Here is a 25,956-nt window from a genome sequence, read left to right as displayed (position 1 = left end):
TACTTTCAAGATTTGGAAAAAATGATTCTGCGTTTTGTATGGAACCAGAAAAAATGCCGTATAGCTAAAGCAGTTCTTAGTAATAAAAATAAAGCTGGGGGCATCAGCATACCAGATTTTAGTCTGTACTACAAAGCCATAGTGCTCAAGACAGCATGGTACTGGCACAAAAATAGAGACATAGACACTTGGAATCGAATTGATAACCAAGAAATGAAACTAACATCTTACAACCACCTAATCTTTGATAAACCAAACAAGAACATACCTTGGGGGAAAGACTCCCTATTCAATAAATGGTGTTGGGAGAACTGGATGTCTACATGTAAAAGACTGAAACTGGACCCACACCTTTCCCCACTCACAAAAATTGATTCAAGATGGATAAAGGACTTCAATTTAAGGCATGAAACAATAAAAATCCTCCAAGAAAGCATAGGCAAAACACTGGAAGATATTGGCCTGGGGAAAGACTTCATGAAGAAGACTGCCATGGCAATTGCAACAACAAAAAAAATAAACAAATGGGACTTCATTAAACTGAAAAGCTTCTGTACAGCTAAGGAGACAACAACCAAAGCAAAGAGACAACCTACACAATGGGAAAGGATATTTGCATATTTTCAATCAGACAAAAGCTTGATAACTAGGATCTATAGAGAACTCAAATTAATCCACATGAGAAAAGCCAACAATCCCATATATCAATGGGCAAGAGACATGAATAGAACCTTCTCTAAAGATGAGAGATGAATGGCTAACAAACATATGAAAAAATGTTCATCATCTCTATATATTAGAGAAATGCAAATCAAAACAACCCTGAGATATCATCTAACCCCAGTGAGAATGGCCCACATCACAAAATCTGGCGTGGATGTGGAGAGAAGGGAACACTTTTACACTGCTGGTGGGACTGCAAACTAGTACAACCTTTCTGGAAGGAAGTTATGGAGAAACCTCAACGCACTCAAGCTAGACCTCCCATTTGATCCTGCAATCCCATTACTGGGCATCTACCCGGAAGGAAAGAAATCCTTTTATCATAAGGACACTTGTACTAGACTGTTTATTGCAGCTCAATTTACAATCGCCAAAATGTGGAAACAGCCTAAATGCCCACCAACCCAGGAATGGATTAACAAGCTGTGGTATATGTACACCATGGAATACTATTCAGCTATTTAAAAAAATGGAGACTTTACATCCTTCGTATTAACCTGGATGGAAGTGGAAGACATTATTCTTAGTAAAGCATCACAAGAATGGAGAAGCATGGATCCTGTGTACTCAATTTTGATATGAGGACAATTAATGACAATTAACGTTATGGGGAGGGGAGGAAAAGCAGAAAGAGAGACGGAGGGAGGGTGGTGGGGACTTGTGTGTGTTACACTTTATGGGGGCAAGACATGATTGCAAGAGGGACTTTGCCTAACTATTGCAATCAGTGTAACCTGGCTTATTGTACCCTCAATGAATCCCCAACAATGAAAAAAAAAAAAAGAAGGTTTAGGAGTGGGAGGAAGTATTTGTATTTACAGAAGGGCAACCTCAGGGATGCTTACAGTGGTGAAAGTGTTTTGTATCTTGACTGTATCAATGTCAATATCCTGGTCGTGATATTGTAGTATGGTTTCTTAAGATGTTATAACTGAGGGAAACTGGGTAAAGTGTCTATGGGATCTCTATATTATTTCTTACAATTGTATGTGAATACTTCAGAATACAAATTTTAATTTATAACTTGTCAATACTGGTTGAATGAATTATGAGGACAGGGAAATAGCATTAACAATAATAACAGTGAAACATATATTATGTATAGGTATACCTTGTTTTATTGTACTTTGCAGATTTTGTGCTTTATACAAATTAAAGTTTTGTACCAACCTGGAAAAAAAAATAATAATAGAAGAGCAAAGGAAAAACTAAACAAATAGAAAACAATATCAAATACACAAGATAATACTTCAACCATATTAATAATCATCTCTTAAATGATCTAAATATACCAATTTACAAGCAGTGGTTAGCAGAAGGGACAATTAAAACATAACCCAACAATAGAATGTCTCCATGAATTCCACGTTAAATATAAGGACATTTGTTCCAAGAAGGAGCACTTTGAAAGTGACCATAGTGATATTCTGCAATGAGGTATGTAGCTCTTTTCCTAGGATGAGATTGCAAGGTTAGTTGTCAGACCCTTCATAAATTATCTCACAGATGTAGATATAGGTGTAGATATAGATATAGATAAGTTCGGCTAAACTTATAGGTACGTTCAGAGGTAGTGACTAGGAGAGTGGCTAACAAAATATAACCCAACAATATGATGTCTACAGGTACTTCACCTTAAATATAAAGATATGTATACATTAAAAGCAAAGTGATGCTGAAAAATATTCAAGGCTAGCATTTGTCACATCAAAGCTGCCATTGCTATTTTCACACAAAACACATTACAGAGCAAGGATCAGCATCAGGGATCCAAAGGGGCATCACATGAATGATGAAGGGGTCGGTTTTCAAGAACACTTGACAGCCTTTAATGTGTGTGCACCTAACACGGGAGATCAAAATGCATGTGGCAAAGAATGAGACAACTGGAAGGAGACAGATGAATCCACTGACACAGTGGGAAAGTTTCACACCCTCTCTCAGCCACTGACAGATTCAGCAGGCAGAAAATCAATCAGGACATAGTTTAACTGAACAGCACCATGAATCCATGGGATCTACTGGCATCTATAAAATGCTTATCTTCTAACTGCAGGGTACATCACATTCTTCTTCAGCTCACATAGATTGTTCAAGATAGAGCATGACACACCTTTTAGGGGTGGGACACAATTATAAGAAGGGCTTTACCTAACAAATGCAATCAATGTAACCTGGTTCTTTGTGCCCCCAATGAATCCCCAACAATAAAATATATATATATAGATAGATAGATCACATTCAGGGCTATAAAACACACCTTCATGAATTTAAAGGAATAGTAACCATCTTAGGCCACAAAATTCATCTAGAAATCAATAATAGAAAGACGTGGAATATTACAAAATATTTGAAGATTAAAGAACATATTTGAAAAGGACACAGAAATTTAAAAAAAATTTTCAGGCCAGGCACAGTGGCTCATGCCTGTAATCCTAGCACTCTGGGAGGCCAAGGTGGGTGGATCACCTGAGCTCAGAAGTTCAAGACCACCCTGAACAATAGTGAGACCCTGACTCCAACAAAAACAGAAAAACTAGCCAGGTGTTGTGGTGGATGCCTATAATCTCAGTTACTCCAGGGGCTGAGGCAAGAAGATCATTTGAGCCCATGAATTTGAGGTTGCTGTGAGCGATGACACTACAGCACTCTACCCAGAGCAACTGAGTGAAATTCTGTCTAAAAAAAAAAAAAAAAAACTCTCAATATAAGTTCTAATTAAAAAAAAAAAAGCCCTGAAATTTGTGGGATTCAGTAAAGACAGTGCTTTGAGTGAAATTTATGCCCTTAAATGTAAATTCAAAGTTCCAGCAGCTGTAAAAATTTCTGCTTCTTGGGGCGGTGCCTGTGGGTCAAAGGAGTAGGGCACCGGCCCCATATGCAGAAGGTGGCGGGTTCAAATCCAGCCCCATCCAAAAACTGCAAAACAAACGAACAAAAAAATTTCTGCTTTTTTGTTAGTATTTCCCACTTGGGATATGTTAGTATACTTACCGCAAGGATATGTCTCCAGGAGAAAATGCTAAATGTAATGCTTTGAAAATATGCCATGATAAAAAGGGTTTTCCACAATATTCCCAAGATGTCAATCACAAGACGAACATAATCAGGTAGTATTTGGACTAGCTGTAATAATAATATTTAACAACAATAATGGTGAGACACCTCAATGACATAGTACATCAGTCACAATGACCCATCCTTAGACACCTAATCATTCTCCATGAGGAAATTATACCCTCAGACATCGCCAAGAAATTCCAAAGCGTCAAAGTCTGGAAGTTTCCAGTCTTGTGCTTTTTGCATGGTTGATATGGGGTTAGGCATTATGAATGTGGGTGTTGTGAATTTTATTCTCTCTTTTCTGTCTAAAGTGATTATCTTTTATTTCCAAATCTATTCATTTTAAAGTGACTGACAGAATTGTCCATATTTATCATATACAACATGATATTCTGAAGTACACATACCCTGTGGAATGGTTAAATCCAGTGACTTCCACTTAGGTACTGGGTGTCCCCAAGTGGACTGCACTTTGTAGTTCCCAGAGACCCTGCCCTCTCCTGTGTCTAATCTTGCACAAGAATCCCTTGGAATTACATTTTTCTCATAGACTAGATGGATCTTTAGCATTTCGTGATGAGTAAAACTACAATAAAGAGATAACTTTCTTCAGAAATAAATATCATATTTGAGTGCTTAATATTACCAAAGTGGACATAATGGAAAAGGTGTGGTATTTTCTAAGATCCTTGATGTTAATTATGTTAGACTCCTATGTGAATGAACAAGTACACTTCCACTGAGTAAGTTCAGACTGTTTCTGAGGACTGTCCTAGAGAACCCTCTGGATTTAGAGTACACTCTTAAATATTCAACTTCTAATTTCTAAGTGAATCTTTCAAGAGTGACATAAACACAAAAAGTCATTCCACAGGTTTGCCTCAGTACGTGATTGGTCAGGAACAAACAGGAATGTATCACTGATCCCTGTAACATGTGAATAATGTCAGAAACATTGTGCTGGTCAGAATAAGGCAGAACAGAAGAGTACATGTGGTGTCCACTTGTACACGGAAACTGTAAACTAAGTAAACTAAGCAGAAATAACCTGTGATGAGAAGAGGGATTGGCTGGGAAGACGGAGAGGTCACTTTCTGGGATGACATATTGCAGATCTTAAAAGGGGGTTGGGTTCTGCTGGTACAAGTACTGTCCCAAATGAGTGACTTACACTTAAGATTTGTAGACTTTGTGGGATATAACTTTTAGTGAAAGGAAAATATATCAGGAAATATTGAACTCTAGTTAGCAACAGCCATGATAAACAATTTAGCAGGAAGTATGTAGATGTCTATGATTCAATCAAAAATGCATCTAAAATAAGATGGAATGATGAGTGAATGGAAAGATGAAAAGATGGACCGATCTGTGTTCAATCACATTTAGTAAAGTGCTAACAAATGACTGTTTTGTTTGAACAATTTTAGGCACAATGCCAGTTGTATTTTTCCCCAGTCAACTCATGAAGTTGCAAAATGCAAGGCTATGGGAGGGAATCTTGCAGAGGTGCTACTTTCTGTGTTTTTGTGTTTCAGGTAAAGTCCAAATGAAAAATATAAGCCTCATATCTCTTCCCTAGTTCAAGGAAAAATATGCTGTATATGAGGAAATTCTACTCAGCAATGAAAAGGAATAAGCTATGAAAATCCAAAAGTGTATATGAATGTCAAAATCATTCTGCTGACTTACAAAATCCATAACAAGAATATAATACAACCCATCCTGTAAGACGCAGATACATGAAATGTAGATCAGCATCTGAGGGGAGAATGGGAGGCTGAAAAGAGATAAGGACAGATGGATGAAAAAGAAGCAGGAACCTCTGAGAGTGGTGGATGTGTTTACTGTCTTCAGTCTAGAATGGTCTGATGGTTTAAAATGGTATCCATACTGTAAAATCAACAAATTGTAACCTTTTAATGAAGATGCTATTTCCTGTACAAAACTTTGCCACACTTATGCTGTAGGAAAAAGAACTGATACCCATATAGTTAGTTTATGTTTCCCAGACAAAAAACATTGCCAATATATTTTGGAAGTTAACAGAACTTTCCTCATAAATGAAAAGGACCCATTAAAATTGAGAGAGATAAAAATGTAAACTTACAGTGGATGAGAAGACCAGGTTTTCTTTAAAATATTCTTGAACTGCCTGGATAAATTTCTTTGGAAAATATTGAAAAATAATCCAAAACTATATGGAAGAATGGGAAAAATAAGGAAAACATATGAAATATAAATGAAAATAACAGGTTAAACATTTAGAAATGACTGAGGGAGGTGAGCGGCTGATATCATAAAAACTATAGGTTATTATTTCAACAAAATTAAGTAAAGCATTCTGTTTAGCCAATTTCTAAAAAAAATTAAAGTTTCACACATAATTTTTATTCACTGTAATTCTCAACCCTGCAGTTAGCGTCAGGTTGCTGAAGTAGATACGGATTTGCATAGTTGAGTGATGATGTCCTCATGATTAAAGCTGTGACCATAGATGTTTGTTAAAAACATAACAGCAAAGATAAATGAAAAGAATCACCTTCATATCTCACAGCCTGGAACTGAAAACAATCAGTAGCAATCTTGAAAATCAATACATAAAGGAAGACAGTTTCTGGAGTATATGGACCCCACAACAAAAGGCAAACTGATTGATTTATGAATCTAGATTTGTAAGTATTTGGGGAGAAAATAAGTTCAAAATGTAATTCACACCAATCCACATGCCAAGCCTGTTTTCTGCTAATACAGCCTCTCCAAGAAGGAGCCTCTGAGCTCTGGAACATGTTCATGCTCAGCCTCACAGCTGGGGACAGCACAGGGAGAGCTCCTGGGAAGCAGGCGCTGACTCTGAGCAGCCACTATCTGACAGGTAGTAGCAGCTCTCAGCACAGTGGGCAAAGATGTGACCCAGATGCACAGAAAGACACAGGCCATCTTTTTTATTTTACTAATTTTTTTTTTTTTTGTAGAGACAGAGTCTCACTGTACCGCCCTCGGGTAGAGTGCCGTGGCGTCACACGGCTCACAGCAACCTCTAACTCGTCGGGTTCCGCGATTCTCTTGCCTCAGCCTCCCGAGCAGCTGGGATTACAGGCGCCCGCCACAACGCCCGGCTATTTTTTTTTTGTTGCAGTTTGGCCGGGGCCGGGTTTGAACCCGCCACCCTCAGCATATGGGGCCGGCGCCCTACTCACTGAGCCACAGGCGCTGCCCCTTATTTTACTAATTTTTAATTAAAATCATAACTGTATACATTTATGGGGTTCAATGTGATGATTTGAACATGAAATGCCTAAATCAAACTGACTAACATACCCCTCACCTCACTTACATTTTTTTTTGTGTGTGGTAAGACATTTAAAATTTATTCTTAGTGATTTTGAAATATACTTTGCATTTTGCACATTGGGTGAGATCCCGCCAAATGTCTTCCCTTCTCCTATCAATTGCCTTCTTCTTTTCTCTCTTTCTCTTCCAGCAAGGTTTACCCTCCCCCTTGCTGGGCCATTTGTGTTTTATCATTCATGTGAGTGTGTGTTTATATATTGGTTTCATAATAGTACTGAGTACATTGGATACCTTTTTTCCATTCTTGAGATGCTTTACTAAGAAGAATGTGTTTCAACTTCATCCAGGTAAACATACAGATGTAAAGTCTCCATCTTTTTTTATTCCTGAATAGTAGTATTTCATGGCCTGGGAAGATATTTTTTCAGAAAGAACCCCCTGGCTATTACAGCAACAACAAAATAAATAAATAAATAAATAAATAACAGGGATTTGGTCAAGCTAAAAAAACTTCTGCACAGCTAAGGGCACAACAACCAAAGCAAACAGAGGGCCCTTGGAATGAGAGACGACAAAGGCCATCTCAATATCCACTGGTAAAACATCTCCAGTCATGGGCACTCTGGCTGCATGTGACAACTGTCTGGAGACAGAAATAAGCACCAGACTCCTGGATCCAACAAGTCCAGTAAAACCTGAAGATCTAACAGTCTAGGGCCATGAGCAGGGGTGGAAAATGCAAGACATATTAATTTATCCAAGTGCTCAAAGAGGAGGCAGGGGAAGACAGCTTAACTGGTCTATGAAAATGCAGCCAGGTAAAGGGGGAAAACTCCAATGGAGATTATCTAGACATGTTCTCCTTAGCAGAGTCAAAAGAAAAAGAGTAGATTCTTCTCAGCTTGGAGGTACTCGTGGAGGATGATTCTGCCTCAATGAGATGAGGGTTCCCCATCGCTGGACTTTCAAGATCCTGCTCTACCAATATGGTTCATGCCCACCTAACAAATAGTCTCTTCTCCACAGGGTGTTCTCTCTCTCTCTCTCCCCTTCTTCCCCAACACCATGGATAGGAGTGTGGTTTTATAATGGGAGAGTGAAAAATTTTACAATCAAAAACTATCATTTCCCCATATTTGGGCAATCCTAAAGATTTTAAAGGCCCTTTCTGCTGTGGGTTAATCAACATTCTGCACGAGACACATTTTACAAAAGAAATGGCCTGACAATGTCACTGCTAGTGACATTAACCTTGGAAACATCCCAGCAGGCTGCAGCCATTCATTTCATATCTGTTGGGCTTCTCAGAGGCCCCAGAACATTGTTTGCACACAGAGTCCCTAGGGGCAGCTGACAAGAGCACAAGGAAAGAATGATGACAAGTTGCTAAAAGTCAATAAGCCACAGAACACAAAACACTAATGACATGGGCTAATCTTACTGGAGTTAGATGATATCTCAAAGTAGTTTTTATTTGCATTTCTCTGATAATTAAGGGTGATGAGCATTTTTTCATATGTCTGTAGGCCATGCGCCTGTCTTCTTCAGAGAAGTTTCTCTTCAAGTCCCTTGCCCAGCCTGAGATGGGATCACTTGTTCTTTTCTTCCTAATACATTTGAGTTCTCTGTGGATTTAGTTATTAAACCTTTGTCGGAGACATAACCTGATCAGAGATGTTGGTGTGGATGTGGAGAAAATGGAAAACTTCTACACTGCTGGTGGAAATGCAAATTAATACATTTCTTTTGGAAAGATGTTTGGAGAACACTTAGAGATCTAAAAATAGGTCTGCCATTCAATCCTATAATTCCTCTACTAGGTATATACCCAGAAGACCAAAAATCACATTATAACAAAGATATTTGTACCAGAATGTTTATTGCAGCCCAATTCATAATTGCTAAGTCATGGAAAAAGCCCAAAGACCCATCGATCCACGAATGGATTAATAAATTGTGATATATGTACACCATGGAATATTATGCAGCCTTAAAGAAAGATGGAGACTTTACCTCTTTCATGTTTACATGGATGGAGCTGGAACATATTCTTCTTAGTAAAGTATCTCAAGAATGGAAGACAAAGTATCCAATGTACTCAGACCTACTATGAAACTAATTTATGGCTTTCATATGAAAGCTATAACCCAATTATAACCTAAGAATATGGGGAAGGGGGGGAGGGAACGAAGGAGAGGGGAAGGATGGGTGAAGGGAGGGTGATTGGTGGGATCACACCTATGGTGCATCTTACAAGGGTACATGTGAAACTTAGTAAATGTAGAATATAAATGTCTTAACACAATAACTAAGAAAATGCCAGGAAGGCTATGTTAACCAGTGTGATGAAAATATGTCTAATTATATATAAAACCAGTGTAAGTTGCCCCATGATTGCATTAATGTATGCAGCTATGATTTAATAATAATAATAAAAAACACTAATGACATTTCACTTTCAACAGACCAGTACCAAGGCCAGAGACTAGGGACCCCAGATCCCAGGGCTGCCAAGCTTCCAGGTATGAATGATTTACTTGTAGGGAAACAAGTACAGGTGGAACAGCACTGAAACTTGCAGGAGTTCAGGAGAATCTCACACAGGGCTTTCAGGAGCCAATCAAATGTCCATGAAGCCTATTCAAAAAGAGTGCCTCATGTTTTTTAAAATAACGTTGTGGAGATGTAGTCAGGTTCCATACAAGTCCCACCAGTGGATTCTACAATTCAGTGGCTTTTATTATATTCACAAATCCTACCTTTCTGACAGTATATGGTTACTACCATCTTGTTACATGCTATTAACTTTTCCTGTGTGTGAATCAGCCCACCTTAATGTACACAGGTGTGGGCTGAGCAGCCAGGCTGCTCAAGACACCCTCCATGAGGTCCTTGGCTTGCAGGGAGCACAGAGCTCCCATCATAGCCCCAGATCAACACTGTTCTATGAACCACAGTGTGAAACAGCCCAGTGGAAAGAAAGGTACCATGGCCTATCCATCGTTCACTTACATTTGCGATCAGGTAACACAAAGCATTGACTAAAAGGAACCAGGAAAACAGCTCCCTCGTAGCCATTCTTGTTCCTCTCCGGGCTTGCTCAGGTCCCCAGAAAAGGGGGCAGATGGGTCAAAATGTGCAGAGGGGAACTGAGGGGGTTGGGAATGGGGAAGGTGAAGAGGAGAGGAAAGTGTAGAGGACAGAGGGATGTTGAGCCTCTGGGAAGAGGAGGGGAAGGGGGTTTCTGGGAAAGAATTGGGGTCAAGTGAAGTCCTCCAAGGAGTGGGAGGAGGGATCAGCTATAGTTAGGGTGTGAGCAGTAAGCAGCAAATCAGATTAAGGGTTCACCAATTAAGTAGGGCAGGATATTTGAGGGCCACAGAGCTCTGTGACCCTTCAAAACTCTGTCCTTTATGGTTGCTGCTACAGCAACCAGATGCTTTATCCTCCCTGCCCCCCTTGTGCATCACAGTGGACACTCTGCGACCCCACCCTTTGTGAGGCACACCCTTCCCCACCCAAGCTGGACTAGCTGCTGTCCCGAGGACAGGTCATTTCTGGCATGTTTGCTGACCTTTTGATTTTTCATCCTCTTCAACTCAGCTCTCCTGTTCTGGCTTCTGGGCCTTTTGTTCCTTCGGGAACTCCCAAGGGTTCCCATGGTCAGTCTTGGCTGCAAAACATAGAAATTGAGTGGTGACAGCACCTCAGGAAGGATCCAGCACACAAGGGGAGGGTGCACGCTCCTCTCCTCACAGTTCATGTGATAATAAAACCCCAGTAAGATGTGAAGATTCTAAATCATTTATTATCTAACATCTTGCTCACAAATGCTCAAGACACAATAATGTTAAGGATGTTAAGGATGCAGGCTATACTTACAAAAATGAAATCTATTTTTGTTACATAAAGCAAATCTCTGTATATTTTAGAGGATAATATCGCATTGCATGTTCCTGATAATGTAATTTTGCTAGAAGTTGATAATAAAACTCTACCTAAAAATTCCCAGAAGATTGGAAATTCAGAAGTATTCTTGCAGGGGTCCTCAAACTACGGCCCACGGGCCCCATGAAGTGGTGTAATTGTATTTGTTCCTGTTTTGTTTTTTTACTTCAAAATAAGATGCAGTGTGCATAGGAATTTGTTCATAGTTTTTTTTTTTTAAACTATAGTCCAGCCCTCCAACAGTCTGAGGGAGAGTGAACTGGCCCCCTGTTTAAAAAGTTTGAGGATCTCTGCTAGAGTAAAATAAATGTGAGATAAAAATCCAACATAAAAAGCAACTATATTTGAACTGAATTTTATGGTAATGTGGTAATAAAATGTGTCCTTCTGGGCTAAGAATTTCACATTGTGGAACAATTTCACATCACCTCTGACTAGGCATTTTAACATCTGAAACAGGGGTGAGTGTGCCATTTGTCTATGTCACCTTGCAATCTGTGAGCCTGGATTTTAATTTTAGGTGTAAACTCACCTACTGGGTACTACCCTGTTTCCCCGAAAATAAGACAGTGTCTTATTTTAAGGTATGCTCCCAAAGATGCACTAGGTCTTATTTTCAGGGAACATCTTATCTTTCCTGTAAGTAGGTCTTATTTTCGGAGGATGTCTTATTTTCGGAGAAACAGGGTATGAACACTATTTGGGTGACAGGCAAAACTATAGCTGAGAGTCAAACATTACAAAAGCAATCCATGTAACCTAAAACATTTGTACCCCCTTAACACTGTCTATTTTTGAAAAGCCACAAAGTATCCTCTTTTATTCTGAAGGTTATTTATTTGCATTGTTTATCGTGTCTTTAGCTGTGCAGAAGCTTTTATGTTTGATTAGATCCAATTTACTTATTTTTGTTGTTGCTCCAATTGCCAATGGAGTCTTCTTCATAAAATGTTACCCCAGGCCAGTATCATCAAGAGCTCTTCCCACACTTTCTTCCAATGTGTTTATAGTTTTTGTCTTAGATTTAAATGTTTTTTCAGCATGAGTTAATTTTTGTAAAGTGGTGGGAAATGTGGGTTGAATTTAAGGCTTTACCATGTGGCCACCTTGAGATATCACCTAATCTCAGTGAGACTTGCCCACTTTACAAAGACCCAAAACTGCAGATGCTGGTCTGGGTGCCAAGAAAGGGAACACATACACTGTTGGTGGGATTGCAAGTGAATATGGCTTTTGGGGAAAGAAGTATAGAGTATACTGGAAGAGCAAAAAGTAAACTTTCCACTTGACCCTGCAAGATGTAGCAACAACCCAACTGACCATCAACCCACAAATGGATTAATAAACTGTGTATAACATGGAATGCTATTCAGGAATAAAAAAGGTGGAGACTTTATTTATTTATTTTTTAAATTTTTATTTATTTATTTTTTATTATTAAATCATAGCTGTGTACATTAATGCAATCATGGGGCACCATACACTAGTTTTATAGACCGTTTGACACATTTTCTTTCTTTTTTTTTTTTTGTAGAGACAGAGTCTCACTTTACAGCCCTCGGTAGAGTGCCATGACGTCACAGGACTCACAGCAACCTCCAGCTCTTGGGCTTCCGCGATTCTCCTGCCTCAGCCTCCCCAGCAGCTGGGACTACAGGCGCCCGCCACACGCCCGGCTATTTTTTTGTTGTTGCAGTTCGGCCGGGGCTGGGTTTGAACCCGCCACCCTCGGTATATGGTGCCAGCGCCCTACTTACTGAGCCACAGGCCGTTTGACACATTTTCATCACACTGGTTAACATAGCCTTCCTGGTATTTTCTAAGTTATTGTGTTAAGACATTTATATTCTACATTTACTAAGTTTCACATGTACCCTTGTAAGATGCAGCGCAGGTGTAATCCCACCAATCACCCTCCCTCTGCCCACCTCCCTCTCCCTCCCCTCCCTTTCTCCCTTCCCTATATTCTTAGGTTATAACTGGGTTATAGCTTTCATGTGAAAGCCATAAATTAGTTTCATAGTAGGGCTGAGTACATTGGATACTTTTTCTTCCTTTCTTGAGATACTTTACTAAGAAGAATATGTTCCAGCTCCAAAAGATAGAGACTTCACATCTTTTGTATTTACCTGGAGGGAGTTGAAGACCATTCTCCTTAGTAAAGTATCTCAAGAATGGAAAGGCAAGCACTGCATGTCCTCAATACTAATTTGAAACTAGCAGATGAACAACTACAAGCCCACATGTAAGAAAAACACAATTAAATTGAACGGGGGGGAAGGTCTCTGTAGGCTTCCACCTAACAGGAAGAGGGGAGGATACATGGAACCCCTCCTAGGTGAGGGACCAAACTACAGTTCAGAGGTTACCTAACAAACTCAACAATGTAACCTAATTGTGTACCCTTATATTCATCTGGAAATTTAAAAAATAAAATATGTAAATTTTCCATGAGCCAACTGCATAAACCAGTGTTTACCCAGTTTTTTACCTCATGGCACACTTGAACCTATAGTTAAACTTATGCACGGCACACACAAATTACCTTCAGCAAAAAATTTAAAAAGAGTGAAAAAAAGAATATATTTACTGTTTGAAAATATTGGTTTTGAAAACATGTTGTGGCATACCTAAGATCCCCCCACAGCACACTCGTTGAAAATTACTGGTGTAAACTAAATATAACGGAAGCACAGGTAGGTAGGAATTGAACTCAGCTCTGGAGGACTTTACATCCCAGATGAATTTCTCTTCTTAAGAAACTACAAGTTTTTCCCTAACAAACATGCTCTTCCTTCATTTCACTACAGATGTTCTCAGAGCTTTACAAATGAGCTGAAACAAATAGGAATTTTCTACTTCTACCTTTGTTTTCTCCACTAAGAAACACAATGTGAGCGCAGCCTCAGGAATAGTTTTAATTGTTATTTGCTACAGGTAGACCTGAGGGGGATCACTCAGCACAAAAATGGTTTCTGCGCAGCTCCCACAAACCCTGGTGGCCTTGTCCTAATCGTTTAGCAACAGGAGAGGAGATTTTTAAAACTGCTATTAAAGGTTTAGGCTCAATAGCTTCACCAGATAGCAATTGTAAAGCCAGCTCAGCAGATCAGGAGAGAATGATTTCTGAAAGGACTGGGATATTTGTTTCTTTCCAACTTTATCGTGTCATGTATAACTACTGGCAGGAGATAGGTGGCGCTGCGGAGGCACCAAAGGGGCCTCTGTGCACACCCTGTACCAGGAGTTGCTATTCAGGGACTGGCATCATTTAAAAAAGTAGTTTCTATACTTCTTTCCAAAGAGGTTGTGTTAGTTTGCGGTCCCACCAACAGTGTGAAAATGTTCCCCTCTGTCCACATCCAAGCCAGCATCTGCAGCTTTGGGACTCTGTGATGTGGGCTAATCTTACTGGGCTTAGGTGATATCTCAGGGTGGTTTTGATTTACATTTCTCTGATGATTAGGGATGATGAACATTATTTTTCGTATGTTTGTTAGCCATTCATCTGTCTTCCTTAGAGAAGGCTCTAGTCATGTCTCTTGCCCGGTGATAGATGGGATTGTTGGCTCTTTTTTTTTGTTGATTAATTTGAGTTCTCTGCAGATCCTAGATATTAAGCCTTTGTTAGATTCGTAATATGCAAATATCTTTTCCCATCCTTTGGTTGTTGTCTCCTTAGCTATACAGAAGCTTTTCAGTTTAATTAAGTGCCATTTATTTATTTTTGTGTTGGGCTCACCTTTTGTGAGTGGGACACAAGCACAAGAGGGACTCCACCTAACAAAATCAAATATTTTGACCTGGTTTTTTGTACCCACACATTAACCTGAAATAAATTTACTTTAAAAAAAAAATAGTTTCCCAAAGGAAAAAAAAAAAAACTATAATCAACTGAAAATGCCCCTTTCCAATAGCACATTCTAAAATCACTGACATTAAAAGAGCAAACAAAACAAAAAAGGAGTAGCATCACTGTAATATGTTTATTCTTTCCTTTATAATAGCTACTAGATGGAAATTTTTAATTAAAATAATATCCTGATTATGGCGAACAGGACTGGACAGGCAGAAACATACACACTTCCAAAACAGGGGAAAACATAACCAGAAAATGGATTTTCAGCAAAACCAAATTAGTTTTCTAATTTTGAAAAAGAGGACAGTTTTGAAAGTTGACTTTTGTAGAGGCTTCTTAAAGCATAACACAGGTCACCATGTGGGAAAAATGCTCCAAGGGGCAGCTGGTCACTGGCAGGCCACATATCAAAATTTTCAAAGCCCCAGTAACACGCAGAGCTACACCAGCCTGTTTTAGCAAATGCACTCTTTTCAAACGTGTATTTATTAATAACAGATATAGTTGTGCAATGGTGCTTTCCTTATTTTTAAAAAGGCTTAGCTTTGACAAGTCTGGGATAGCATAAAAACTAACTCGTCTTGGGGACACCAAAGCACTAAAATTCCATACCACAATCCTTTGGGATAAAGGAAAGGAAATCAAACACAAGCTTTAGAAACTCTCCTGGGTGCTCACTCTCACCAACACAGCAGATTTGGGACCCACAAAGCAGGACAAGGACCCACTCTGCCTCCCTGGGTCCCTGAAGAGAGATATAGAACTGCCTGACCCCTCTGTGACCCGCTGAAGTCTCCAAACCAGATCTGCCTCCCTGAGACCCAGCATCTTTACCTGCAGGTGGTAATGCCACCACCCTGGGCTCTGCAGGCAAGCTGATATCAGTATAAAGAGGCCTGCAAACATGAAAAAACTCTAAAACTCAAGAATTCTCTCTCAAACTGCAGTCTCCTTGACTCACTTACTGTCTGTGGAGATACACAGGACACTCCACCAGAGAGCACCTGCAAAGGCCTCCTCAGGGCCACAGAGGGAAGTGGTCTGCCCTTATGTTTTCTTTGGCATTCTGTGTTTATCCAAAGTTTTCAGGCATGAGATGAAATTATCTAAAGCCTCAGGAAATCATCTAAGGCCAAATCCCAAGCTACCACCAACAGGGAGTTGATGCTCAGTAAAGAGAATGCTGTTCAGATAAGGGATTTTGGTATGGGGGGTTTTGTTTGTTCTCAAGACCAACATGAACTTCAAGGAAACCGAAAAGGAAACTTTCAGTCACATCCTAGAGCCACGGTATTCTGAAGAACCCCTTGGGCTGGTGTGGGGATTATGGAGTTGATAAAACCTAGTAATGCTCTAGAAACCAAATCCAATTTCCAGGCAATTTCGTCAGGATACTTAAAAAAGTGACTTATCAATAGCCTGCTGGGATATCACATGGAAGAAGGCAAGAGAATAAAAACAAGGTTTGTCTCTTAAACCCCCACAGTGGGTTTTACAGTAAGTGCAGGAATTAAATTAAAAATAAAAGGAGCTACATTTACTAAATCAGGATAGACCAGCTAATCAAAAATACCATTTAGCTGATTTCATTACTTTCAGAAATCTAATTTACACAATAAACACTTTGGAATCATCTCTTTCAGTCATCAGATATTGAAACTCCTTTAAGATTTACTCTCATCAGATTAGTTAAGCAAGAAATTTGAGGACATTTCACAAAGAACTTTATTGTTCTTTTTTGTGTGTGTGAGACAGAGTCTCAAGCTGTCACCCTTGATAGAGTGCTGTGGCGCCACAGCTCAAATTCTTGGGCCTAAGCAATTCTCTTGCCTCAGCCTCCCAAGGAGCTGGGACTACAGGTGCCCACCATAACGCCCCACAAGGCCCAGCTTTTTTGTTGTTGTTATTGTTGTTGTTGTAGTTGTCATTGTTGTTTGGCAGGCCCAGGCTGGATTCCAAAATTCCAGCTCCGTGTATGTGGCTGGCGCCCTAGCCACTGAGCTACAGGCGCTGAGCCTGCTTTATACTTCTTAACATAAGCAAAAGCAGAAAACAAAATATACATTTGAAGTGGTCAGATTCCATTTATGATGTTTTTTGAGACAGAGCCTCAAGCTGTCTCCCTGGGTAGAGTGCTGTGGCATCACAGCTCACACAACCTCCAACTCCTGGGCTCAAGTGATTCTCTTGCCTCTGCCTCCCAAGTAGCTGGGACTACAGGCTCCCGCCACAACGCCCGGCTATTTTTTGATTGCAGCCGTCATTGTTTGGCGGGTCCTGGGCTAGATTGGAACCCGCCAGCTGGGGCGTATGCGGCTGGCGCCTTAGCCGCTTGAGCCACAGGTGCCGAGCCCATTTATGAATTTTTTTTAATGAATGTTTTAATCCAATCTGCTTCATTTCCTGCAAACCCGCATATGTAGTTCATTTGCTCTACTCCTGAAGGTACTGAAGGTCATGTCACCTGTCCTCCGGATGAGGAAAGTTCAGCCAAGTTCACCTTCAGGCACACCTTAGAGCTGGGAGCAGTATCCGGCACCCAGGGACTCTGAGAGACACCCGGATACCGGAATGCCAGGCTGCCCTGGGCCACCATGAGCCGCTGGACCCTTCCAACCCCTCCCTCTCCCGCTAGGACTCACCGGGCTCCGGGTCCACACACTGGTCACCTCCATCTTGACTCAGGCTCCGCACAGCATCCACCTGGCAGAGTCCCTTGGCTGTCCAGGCACATGCAGGACGGACCCTAAGGGCTCGCTGCTCCTGAGGGTGGGTGTGGCAGGCAGGAGGTCAACCTCTAGGCAAGGAAGCAGCGCAGACCCGCCGCCTGCTCCACGGCACCTGCGGATCTGGGGACCCGGCAGGTCCCCGGAGAAGAAGCCCCCAGTGGAGGGGGCGCCTGGTGACTTGGTGGCGGCCAGAGCCCCTGGGTGAGCGGCTAGAGCCATCTGGACCAGCGACCAAGCCAGAGGACCAGTCGCCCTCCCCGGGGCAGCAGCCGGCATGCTGTGTGCTCAGGAAAGGGTCCCACCTCCTCCCGCGCCCGCTAAACCGCGTGGTCGCCCCCTCACCATCTATCCCCAAAGCTCGTCTCACTGGGATCCCGGGTCACCGAGGGACATGCCGCTCAACTGGCACACCAAAGCCAAAGCGCAGGGCGGAGTGGGGTTTGCTAGTGGTACTGGGGGCTCCCTGGGTCGGGGTTAGGGACAGGATCCCGGGTCGGGGGTCTGAGAGGCTACAGGTCCTGGCCTCCTGGCAGTCAGGGGCGGTAGCCAGGTGTCTGACTAGTTCCAGCAGGAAGTGGGGGCTCCCACTGGGTCACCCAGCCCCACGCCTGGGCGGAGGCGGGACCCTCAGCTGCCCCTGCCTGTAGCCGCCGTAATCGTCCCCTGAAATGACACGACCACCAACCCTGGTTCTACCACGCCAGCGGTGGTGGAAGCAGCTCCTCTGGGAGAGGCAGGTGCTTCACCCCCAGAGCAGCTCCCCACAAACTTTCCTCGGGAACAGGCCGGGCCGGGGGGCGCAGGGCGGGCGTCCCCACAGGCTGCGGCCCCCTCCCGCCACTCGCTCCAAGCCTCTCAGACCCCCCCACCTCACAAGAAGCAGAGCGAGGAGAAACCTGACCTACAGCTGCTGGAAATCACAGCGCAGCCAACCCTGAACCCTGGATCCCACGGTGACCGCCATGGGGAGACACATTGTGACGGGAGTGAGAGGCTGACAGAGGGGCTGGGTTCGGAAGCGGTCACGGAGGACTCGCTGCAGCCCAAACCAGGCAGATGCGAGCCGGAGCTGCAGCCCGTGTTTTGTCTAACTTTGCCAGCACCACCTGTGGCTCAAAGGAGTAGGGTGCCAGCCTCATATCCTGGAGGTGGCGGGTTCAAGCCCAGCCCCGGCCATAAAAACTGCAAAAAAAAACAAAATTCCCTCACCTTTTGAAAAGAAAATCACTCAAAATAAACCACTGATCAATTACAATCTTAGCTGGACGAAGTGGACCTTAAAAAAGTACATTTTCTTTTTCTTGAGTTAGTATAGTCATGGAATAAGAGCAAATTATATCCATTTCTAAAGGCTTTCCCTCTCCCGCCCCCAGATTGTGTTTCAAGCTCAGCCTTGTCAAAGTTCAGGAGGACCAACTGCCCTTCAAATGTAGTGGGTCTACTGGGCTGTGTACTGTATGAAATATTGAGAAAATGGGGAGGTTTTAGGTCCTGGATCTTCACTGGAACCTACAGAGAAAATACCAGAATGGCCAAGACCTCCCAGGACACACTGGGGGGAAGGAGGGATGAGCAGGGCAGCTGGCCCAGGACCAAGAAGCACCTTGAGCACCTTGACTCAACTGTTATTATTAATTCCTAAAACTAAGCAGGAGAAAACAATCCAGAGGCGTTTGGGCATTTTTGAAATCTCAGGATTCCCAAGTGTATGACTTATTTGACATCTTAAGCTTTCAAAATAGAGTCCCCAGCAATGAGAAATGAGATGGGAGCACTGTTTTTGACACCTTTAATTGAAATACAGCTTAGTATCCAATATGGCAACTAAATAACTAATACCTATATGTGTGTGTGTGTGTGTGTATACATACATATAGGTATTAGTTATTTAGTTGCTGTATTGGGCAGATATATATATATATATATATATAACATATATATATATATATATATAACATATATATATATATATATATATAACAGGGTTAGGGACCCACAGGCCTTGCTCTCTGAGCCCCATCTGGCTGTGGGAATTCTTTTTCTGGGTAACAGAGTGACAGAACTCTTTTCCTCTCTGGTCAGGTTGGCCAACCCAGCCCTAGGTCCTGCCTTCATCCCTGGTTGTGGTGGGGGAGAATGTTTCCTGAGTGAACCCGAGTCAGCTGTACCTCTCTGCTGCACATGGTAAGGGATTTGGATAGATTTGGATAGATGTGCAGGGTTAGTCAGATGTGGGTCAGCCTTGAACCTGTACCTGGAGAGGCCCAGGGAGTGGGTAGGTGAGCTGGTGGCCCTACTAGTGATCAGGAGTCCTGGTCTTGCCCAGCTGAGTTGTAGAGTAACACTTTGGGCAGGATGTAGGTGTCCCTCAGATGATAGGCATCTGGGGACAGGAACGGATTAGCAGGAGGGACAAGCAGCAGGGTAGAGCTCAGTAGAGCTGAGGCCAGGGCTCTGGTGTGCGGGAGGAGTAAGGATGGTCGAGCACAGACACTGCCTGACAAGGATTCTGAGCAGGCCCGTGGTGATGAGATGCCAGGGCCTAGAACTGGGCTATGCCATGAGGACCTCAGGAGAATGTAGGATTCTTATTAGAAGTGGGCTGCATGTTCATCCAGAGCTCAGACTTCCTGCATCATGTCTTTCCTGGAAGAGCCCTTCCTAGGGAAGAGGGAGAAGGACTGTTTTCTACAGCAGATACTTTCACTTTGCTTTCATCATGAGTAACCCGGGGTCCCTAATTCAGGGACCAAAGGGAGCTCTGTAGCCCAGAGAACCCAGCTATCTCTTGTTTATCTATTTGGTGGGTTATTTGTAGCTACAAGCCTCTTTATGTGGTTGGAGTGTGATCAAGGCAGGACAAGTCACTTTCAGTGCTCTGAATCAGCCTCATCTGGAAGATGAAACCTGACATTGGCAGGACAGCTGGATGAGGCCGTGGTCTCTGTCTGCTCGGGCCTGATTATCCCATCCAATGTGTGTGCCCATGGCTGTGGGGATGGCTGAAGACCACCTGGCCTTGAATTCCTCATCCTCACTGTTCCCAAGAGGCTGGTTCTGGCACCAACTGTCACCAAATAGCCAGGAGCCCACACAAAAGCCCCTAAGAACCTTGAGATAAGAGACACCCCTGAGGGAAGGAAGAGCAAACCTAATAGGAGGCCAAGTGGGTAAACAACAACTTGCACTGATGTGAGGGCTGCACCTTCTTTGTCAGGCAAGGGAGACTGAGCCTTCTGCTCCCTGAGCCAGCTTGACCAGCCTGAGTCACAAAGGGGAGGTTTCCGTGTGCCAAGGAGAGGAGTGACCAAGTCCTGGCTCTCGGAGAGAAAATCCCCTGGTGTCTTCTGACTCCTGCCTCAGGCTCGCTCTACACGGCCACTGCTGAGGGGCCTCCTGAAGGGCGAAAGTGACCAGGAACTGGGGTCAGACAAGCCCTTGAGAAGTCAGTTGAGCTTCCTGAATCTACCTCCTACAGCATGGAATGGGGATAATCTGTCATGGAGTCATTGAGAGTATTAACTGAGATGACGCTAGTGGGGAGGGTGGCACAGCTCCTGCCACACTGCAAGTGCCCAGAACAGGGCTCCTGTCATCATTTCCAGCCATGAATGGCTTTGGGGCAGGAAAAAGGTGGTTGGTGCACTTTTCAGACCTGGAACCTGCTGAGTAAAAATCTCCTCAACCATGCAGAGCTGGATTGGTCTCCCAGAGAATCCATCCCTACCCTGGCCTGTGTGTCATCTGACCATGGGGGCCTGGACGGGAGAGAGAAGGGGACACAGACAGAGAGGCAATGAGACAAAGGGACATAGGCTGACACACAGAGAGGGAGATCCTTGTTCTTACTGAGAAAGGTGAAGTAAGCACCTTTTAATTCACCAGTCATTGATTAAGCACATAGTGTGTACATCATGAGACTCTGAAGATAGGGCAGAGCTGCCTCAGATGCCACGTGTGCCCTCAGGCTGCTCACTGGTTTGTGGAAATGACAGTCAATGGTCCCCAACCTTTTTTCACCAGAGACTGGTTTAATAGAAGACATTTCTTTCATGGACATGGTGGCGGTGGTGGGGCATTAGGTTCTCATAAGGAGCACAAATCTAGATCCCTCACGTATGCAGTTCACAGTTGGGTTTGTGCTGCTTTGAGAATCTAATGCACTGTTGATGTTCCCAGCCACCATTAGCCTGAATGGACATCTCACGCCCTGTGCTACATGTCGGTCCTAACAAGGCAAGATTAGCCTACATGCCAACATCTGCAGATTGTTCATTCACTTCCAAGGCCTGCTGTCCACTGTCATAGATAAGTTAGGGAACTGGACTCCGTGGTATGGTCAAGGGCCCAGGGCATGCTGTGCACGCAATGAAGTGCAGCCTAACAATAATTTTAGGGCAAAGAAAAATGCTTTGAAGATACAACCATGTTATGAGAAGACATCTGTTTATGTGTACTATAGTGAGTATTAACATTGTGGATGTTTACTTGTACTGTGAAGAGTATAAAAGTAACAAAGCGACAGAGGAGGGCAGAACAGCATTTTGAGGAGATACCGTCCCTGTTCTCTGGAATTGCTGGATTTTCTGTAAATAAAAGTGAAGCCATTGATTGGCTTGGGTGACAGGTGGATGGACTCCTTGGTCCAGCAATATTAATGTGACTGGTGGAGGAGCTCAGAGGATGATGCAAGCACTGGGGAGTGGCTGTAAATACGGATGAAGCTTTGTTCACTTGCCTGCTGCTCACCTCCTGCTGTGTACCTCGGTTTCTAACAGTCCGTAGACTGGTACTGGTGTCTATGCCAGGCATTGGTGACTATGGGCATTGGGCAATAGAGGGGTGGACTCTGTTACAGGCCATGATGGAGGGTGGAGAACAGAGGAGGGCTGTGTATTCAGATATCGGAAAGAGAAAGAAAGGAGAGGACACGGATACAGGCCCAGGGAGGTGTCTGGGAGGGAGACAGGGGTTTTTCAAAATGGGGAACATTGATCCTTTTGTAGGTCATACGCATGGTGATCGGGTGTTCCTGCGCATGCATGAGATGTGCCTCCCACAAATCTTGTTACGATGTCGGCACATTACCCACCTGACATGAAAAAAAATGGGGAACATTATAAGGGGCTCCTAGGAGCCAGAGGCATGACCAGAGTTCAGAGAGGAAGGAGAAAGGAGGAGGAACCACGGGGGTACACCTTCATCACCAGGCTCCAGACCTCAAGGCACCTGTGCTCCCCTGGAAGTGGGAGTGTGAACTGGAAGACTGACTTACTCACCTCCTGCCCAGCCTGGCCTGTACAACTGTGCAAAGAGGTGAGGAAAGGGCTTCCAGGCCACACCTCCAAGTGCTGTCTCCTCCTCCTTCTCCCTATATTTGCCCATCTGCCTCCACCCCCACCACCACCAGTACCTACTGGGGTCACAGGAGCAGAGACTTCCAACCTCCATGACCTGTGTGTGCCTGGTGTGGAGCGGGTAGGGGGAATGTAGCTCCACCCTGAGTTCCTGCACATTCCCCAAGCCCTGAATGTGCCTCACACTGGGAGGGGTGGGTTGGCATTCCTGGGAGGTTTGGGGTGGGGAGAGAAGCAAAAGAACCAAGGAGAGAGTGACCAAATGCAAGCCCACCTGTCCTCAGGCTCAGTGACTTGTGGTGTCTCCTGGGCAGTCATCCAGCCTCAGGGGTGTTGGACCCTCAGAGACCCCTTGGTTTGGCTCCAGTAGCTCTCTGTGGGGAGTCTGCAGAACTGACTCATTCCTGACTTTCCAGCCTGGTTTTGCTGAGAACATGGACCTATTTTTGGCAAGAGGTTGGTTGTCCCTCCTCATAGCTTGGGATGGTTGGTCAAGGAACCATGGAAAGTTGTCAAGCAAGATGGGAAGCTGCCTGTCACTCTGAGAACATCACCCAATGCTCATGTGGCACCTGCTCTGGGCTGTGTCTGAGAGAGTGGTTATTATATCCCCTTTACACACCAGATAACAAGGCCCAGGGAATTAAGGGGAATCCGCTCCAGCAGGCAGAGCTAAAAACAGCTTATTTCTTTTAGATTTACATAAGGCATAAGAACCAAAAAGTATTTGGATTCATTATTAAGAATTATACACTTTATTTAAGTACTCATTTATCTTTAAAAAATATATGACTATGCCAGATTTTATCATGTAGATGTAACTTACTATATATGTACACACACATGAACACATCTAACCACAACCATACACACAAATAGAGATCCTACAGCATTTACTTTAGATTTTAGTCATGAAATAGAAATACAACTCATTGGTTTACAAAAGATATTTACTACAGATTATATTTCTGGCAAAATTGGGACCTGCTACCCTGTTTCCCCGAAAATAAGACAGTGTCTTATTTTAAGGTGTGCTCCCAAAGATGTGCTAGGTCTTATTTTCAGGGGACGTCCTATCTTTCCTGTAAGTAGGTCTTATTTTCGGAGGATGTCTTATTTTCGGGAAAACAGGGTAGATAAGTTTAATTTGCCCTGATAGGTAGTCTAATGAATGCTGAGGAGCAAAATGTGGGGTAAAGCCATGTCCACAGCAGTTTGATTTTCAAAGACTTCTTTCACCCTTCCCACCACCCACTGCTTTTTCAGTTTTGAATAAATCTATGGTTAAATACTCAATGTTTATATTTTAGCTGGAACTGGTAGAATTGAACAGAAAAACAAAAATTTCCATGTAGCTTTGAATTAGTAACAATTCTATCTTTTGTTTCTGATCTGGTTTTCTTAGTAAAAGTTCGTGGGGAAAGACTTTAGTAATTTCCTTTTTGCTTTTGGCTTTTTCTTTCTGATCTCCGTGTGACAGAAAAAGCAAATTTATTTTGTTGTCTCTGGACAGAGATACCTCATTTAATTGCTCTGAGCTTGAGATTTTGACCTGTTTCATCTGAAAGACAAACTTTTACAAACATTTATCTAATTCTTTTCCTTTTAGATCAATGTTTTACAGCCTTTTTTTTTTTTTATCTCAAGGCACCCTTGAACCTACAGTTAAACTTCAGTGGTATACGTAAATTATGTTGATCAAAAGAAGAGTTAAAAAATACACTTGTGCTTTCAAAAAATTATTGAATTATTGTTGAAACCTTTTGTGGCATACCTGAGATCCTGTCAGGGCACACCACACATAGGTTGAAATTTACTATGTTAGATTATGAATTGTTATCATGTGTTTTATAATGGTGTATAATTTTTAGTTAGGAAACCTTAAATTTATCTTTTCAAATTGTGCCCATGTAGTTGGTTACCATGAAGCTATTGTAACTTGTAAAGCCAATAATTGAAATGCTCCTTAAGACTTCTTTTTTTTCCATCTTGGCTGGAATGCCACAAGGACTGTGTATTTTCGACACATGAGTACAAAAGTCAGACGATTCAAAGTAGGTAGGAAAAAATAAGAGAGAATGTCAGGGAACTGAGACAAAACTACACGTTAATTCTATAGGTTTTGATTTTTAAATAATGACAGTTTGACCTCTGAATTTTCTTATTGCAACTTGCCCACCAGTTTTAAAATGTGCACAAGAACGGGCCATGACATGATGTTGTCTGGAGTAAATACCTGCCGTGCTTTATGTTTGAGAAGCCTATCTGTGTATTACTAATTACTTCTGAGCAGAGAAAACTGTATAAATCTCATCAGGCAAGGCCAGGAGTTTAGACCAACATCTTAAACCAAAGCAGCTGCCCTAATGGCTCTTAACGAGCCTTCCTGGAAACACGGTTTAGAATGGTTATTTTCAGTCTCAGAAGATTTTAGGAGCAAACAAGGGAAAAAAAAAGACTCAAATCTTATAAAAAAAAAAAATAAGAATGTTCAAAAAAATTAATCCTTATAACTAGAGGCCTGCAGATCCAATGAAATGTTAAACCAGGCCTGCAATCCAGAGAAGACATGCCAGAGTGACAGAATGTAAAGTAAACCAAGAGAACTCAATCCCAGGAAGGTACTTGTCCTTATATCATAAAGGACTTACCAGAAAGGACAAAATTCCCTTTATCATCCTAGGAGGAATGTAGGGTTCCTTACTGAGGGGCCTTATTTCAACAAGATCCCAAGTCAAGTCAAAAGCCTCTTCCAAAAGCAGAACGGTAACCAGAACAGAAAATACAAACTGTGGAGGTGGAATGCTCCAAGCGTTCAAGTGAGCACTGCACAACAGTTCCAGGAATCACTGATCCTTTCAATAGTGATGTGTTTCAGATCCCATTGCTGACACCATATATATGTGTCTATATAGATACATATAGACATAACAGAGAGAGGTTCACTAAAAGGAAAGCTATTTACCTGGCAAAAGAGCACTACAGT

The 25,956-nt window shown here is 42.6% G+C and overlaps 2 protein-coding genes and 1 non-coding gene across 3 annotated transcripts in view; 1 reads left to right on the top strand and 2 right to left on the bottom strand.

Annotated features, from left to right (window-relative positions):
• Nucleotides 1-17,480, bottom strand: part of LOC128562036 (uncharacterized) — an 80,464-nt gene extending 62,984 nt beyond the window's left edge. Inside the window, exon 1 of the mRNA XM_053556644.1 lies at nt 17,349-17,480. Coding sequence (XP_053412619.1) covers nt 17,349-17,480 — 132 coding nt within the window. The remainder of the gene's footprint in view (nt 1-17,348) is intronic.
• The window catches only part of LOC128562551 (uncharacterized), a 123,198-nt gene continuing 107,919 nt past the window's right edge, over nt 10,678-25,956 (bottom strand). The window contains exon 2 of the mRNA XM_053557610.1: nt 10,678-10,750. The gene's annotated coding sequence lies outside the window, so the exon portion shown is untranslated. The remainder of the gene's footprint in view (nt 10,751-25,956) is intronic.
• Nucleotides 22,608-22,711, top strand: LOC128563046 (small nucleolar RNA U13). The gene has a single exon (XR_008373713.1). It is a non-coding gene; the product is annotated as a small nucleolar RNA U13 (small nucleolar RNA).

Source organism: Nycticebus coucang, chromosome 12 (genome assembly GCF_027406575.1).
Source record: "Nycticebus coucang isolate mNycCou1 chromosome 12, mNycCou1.pri, whole genome shotgun sequence".
In the NCBI taxonomy this organism is placed as follows: Eukaryota; Metazoa; Chordata; class Mammalia; order Primates; family Lorisidae; genus Nycticebus; species Nycticebus coucang.
This window is presented reverse-complemented; position numbering and strand designations above follow the sequence as displayed.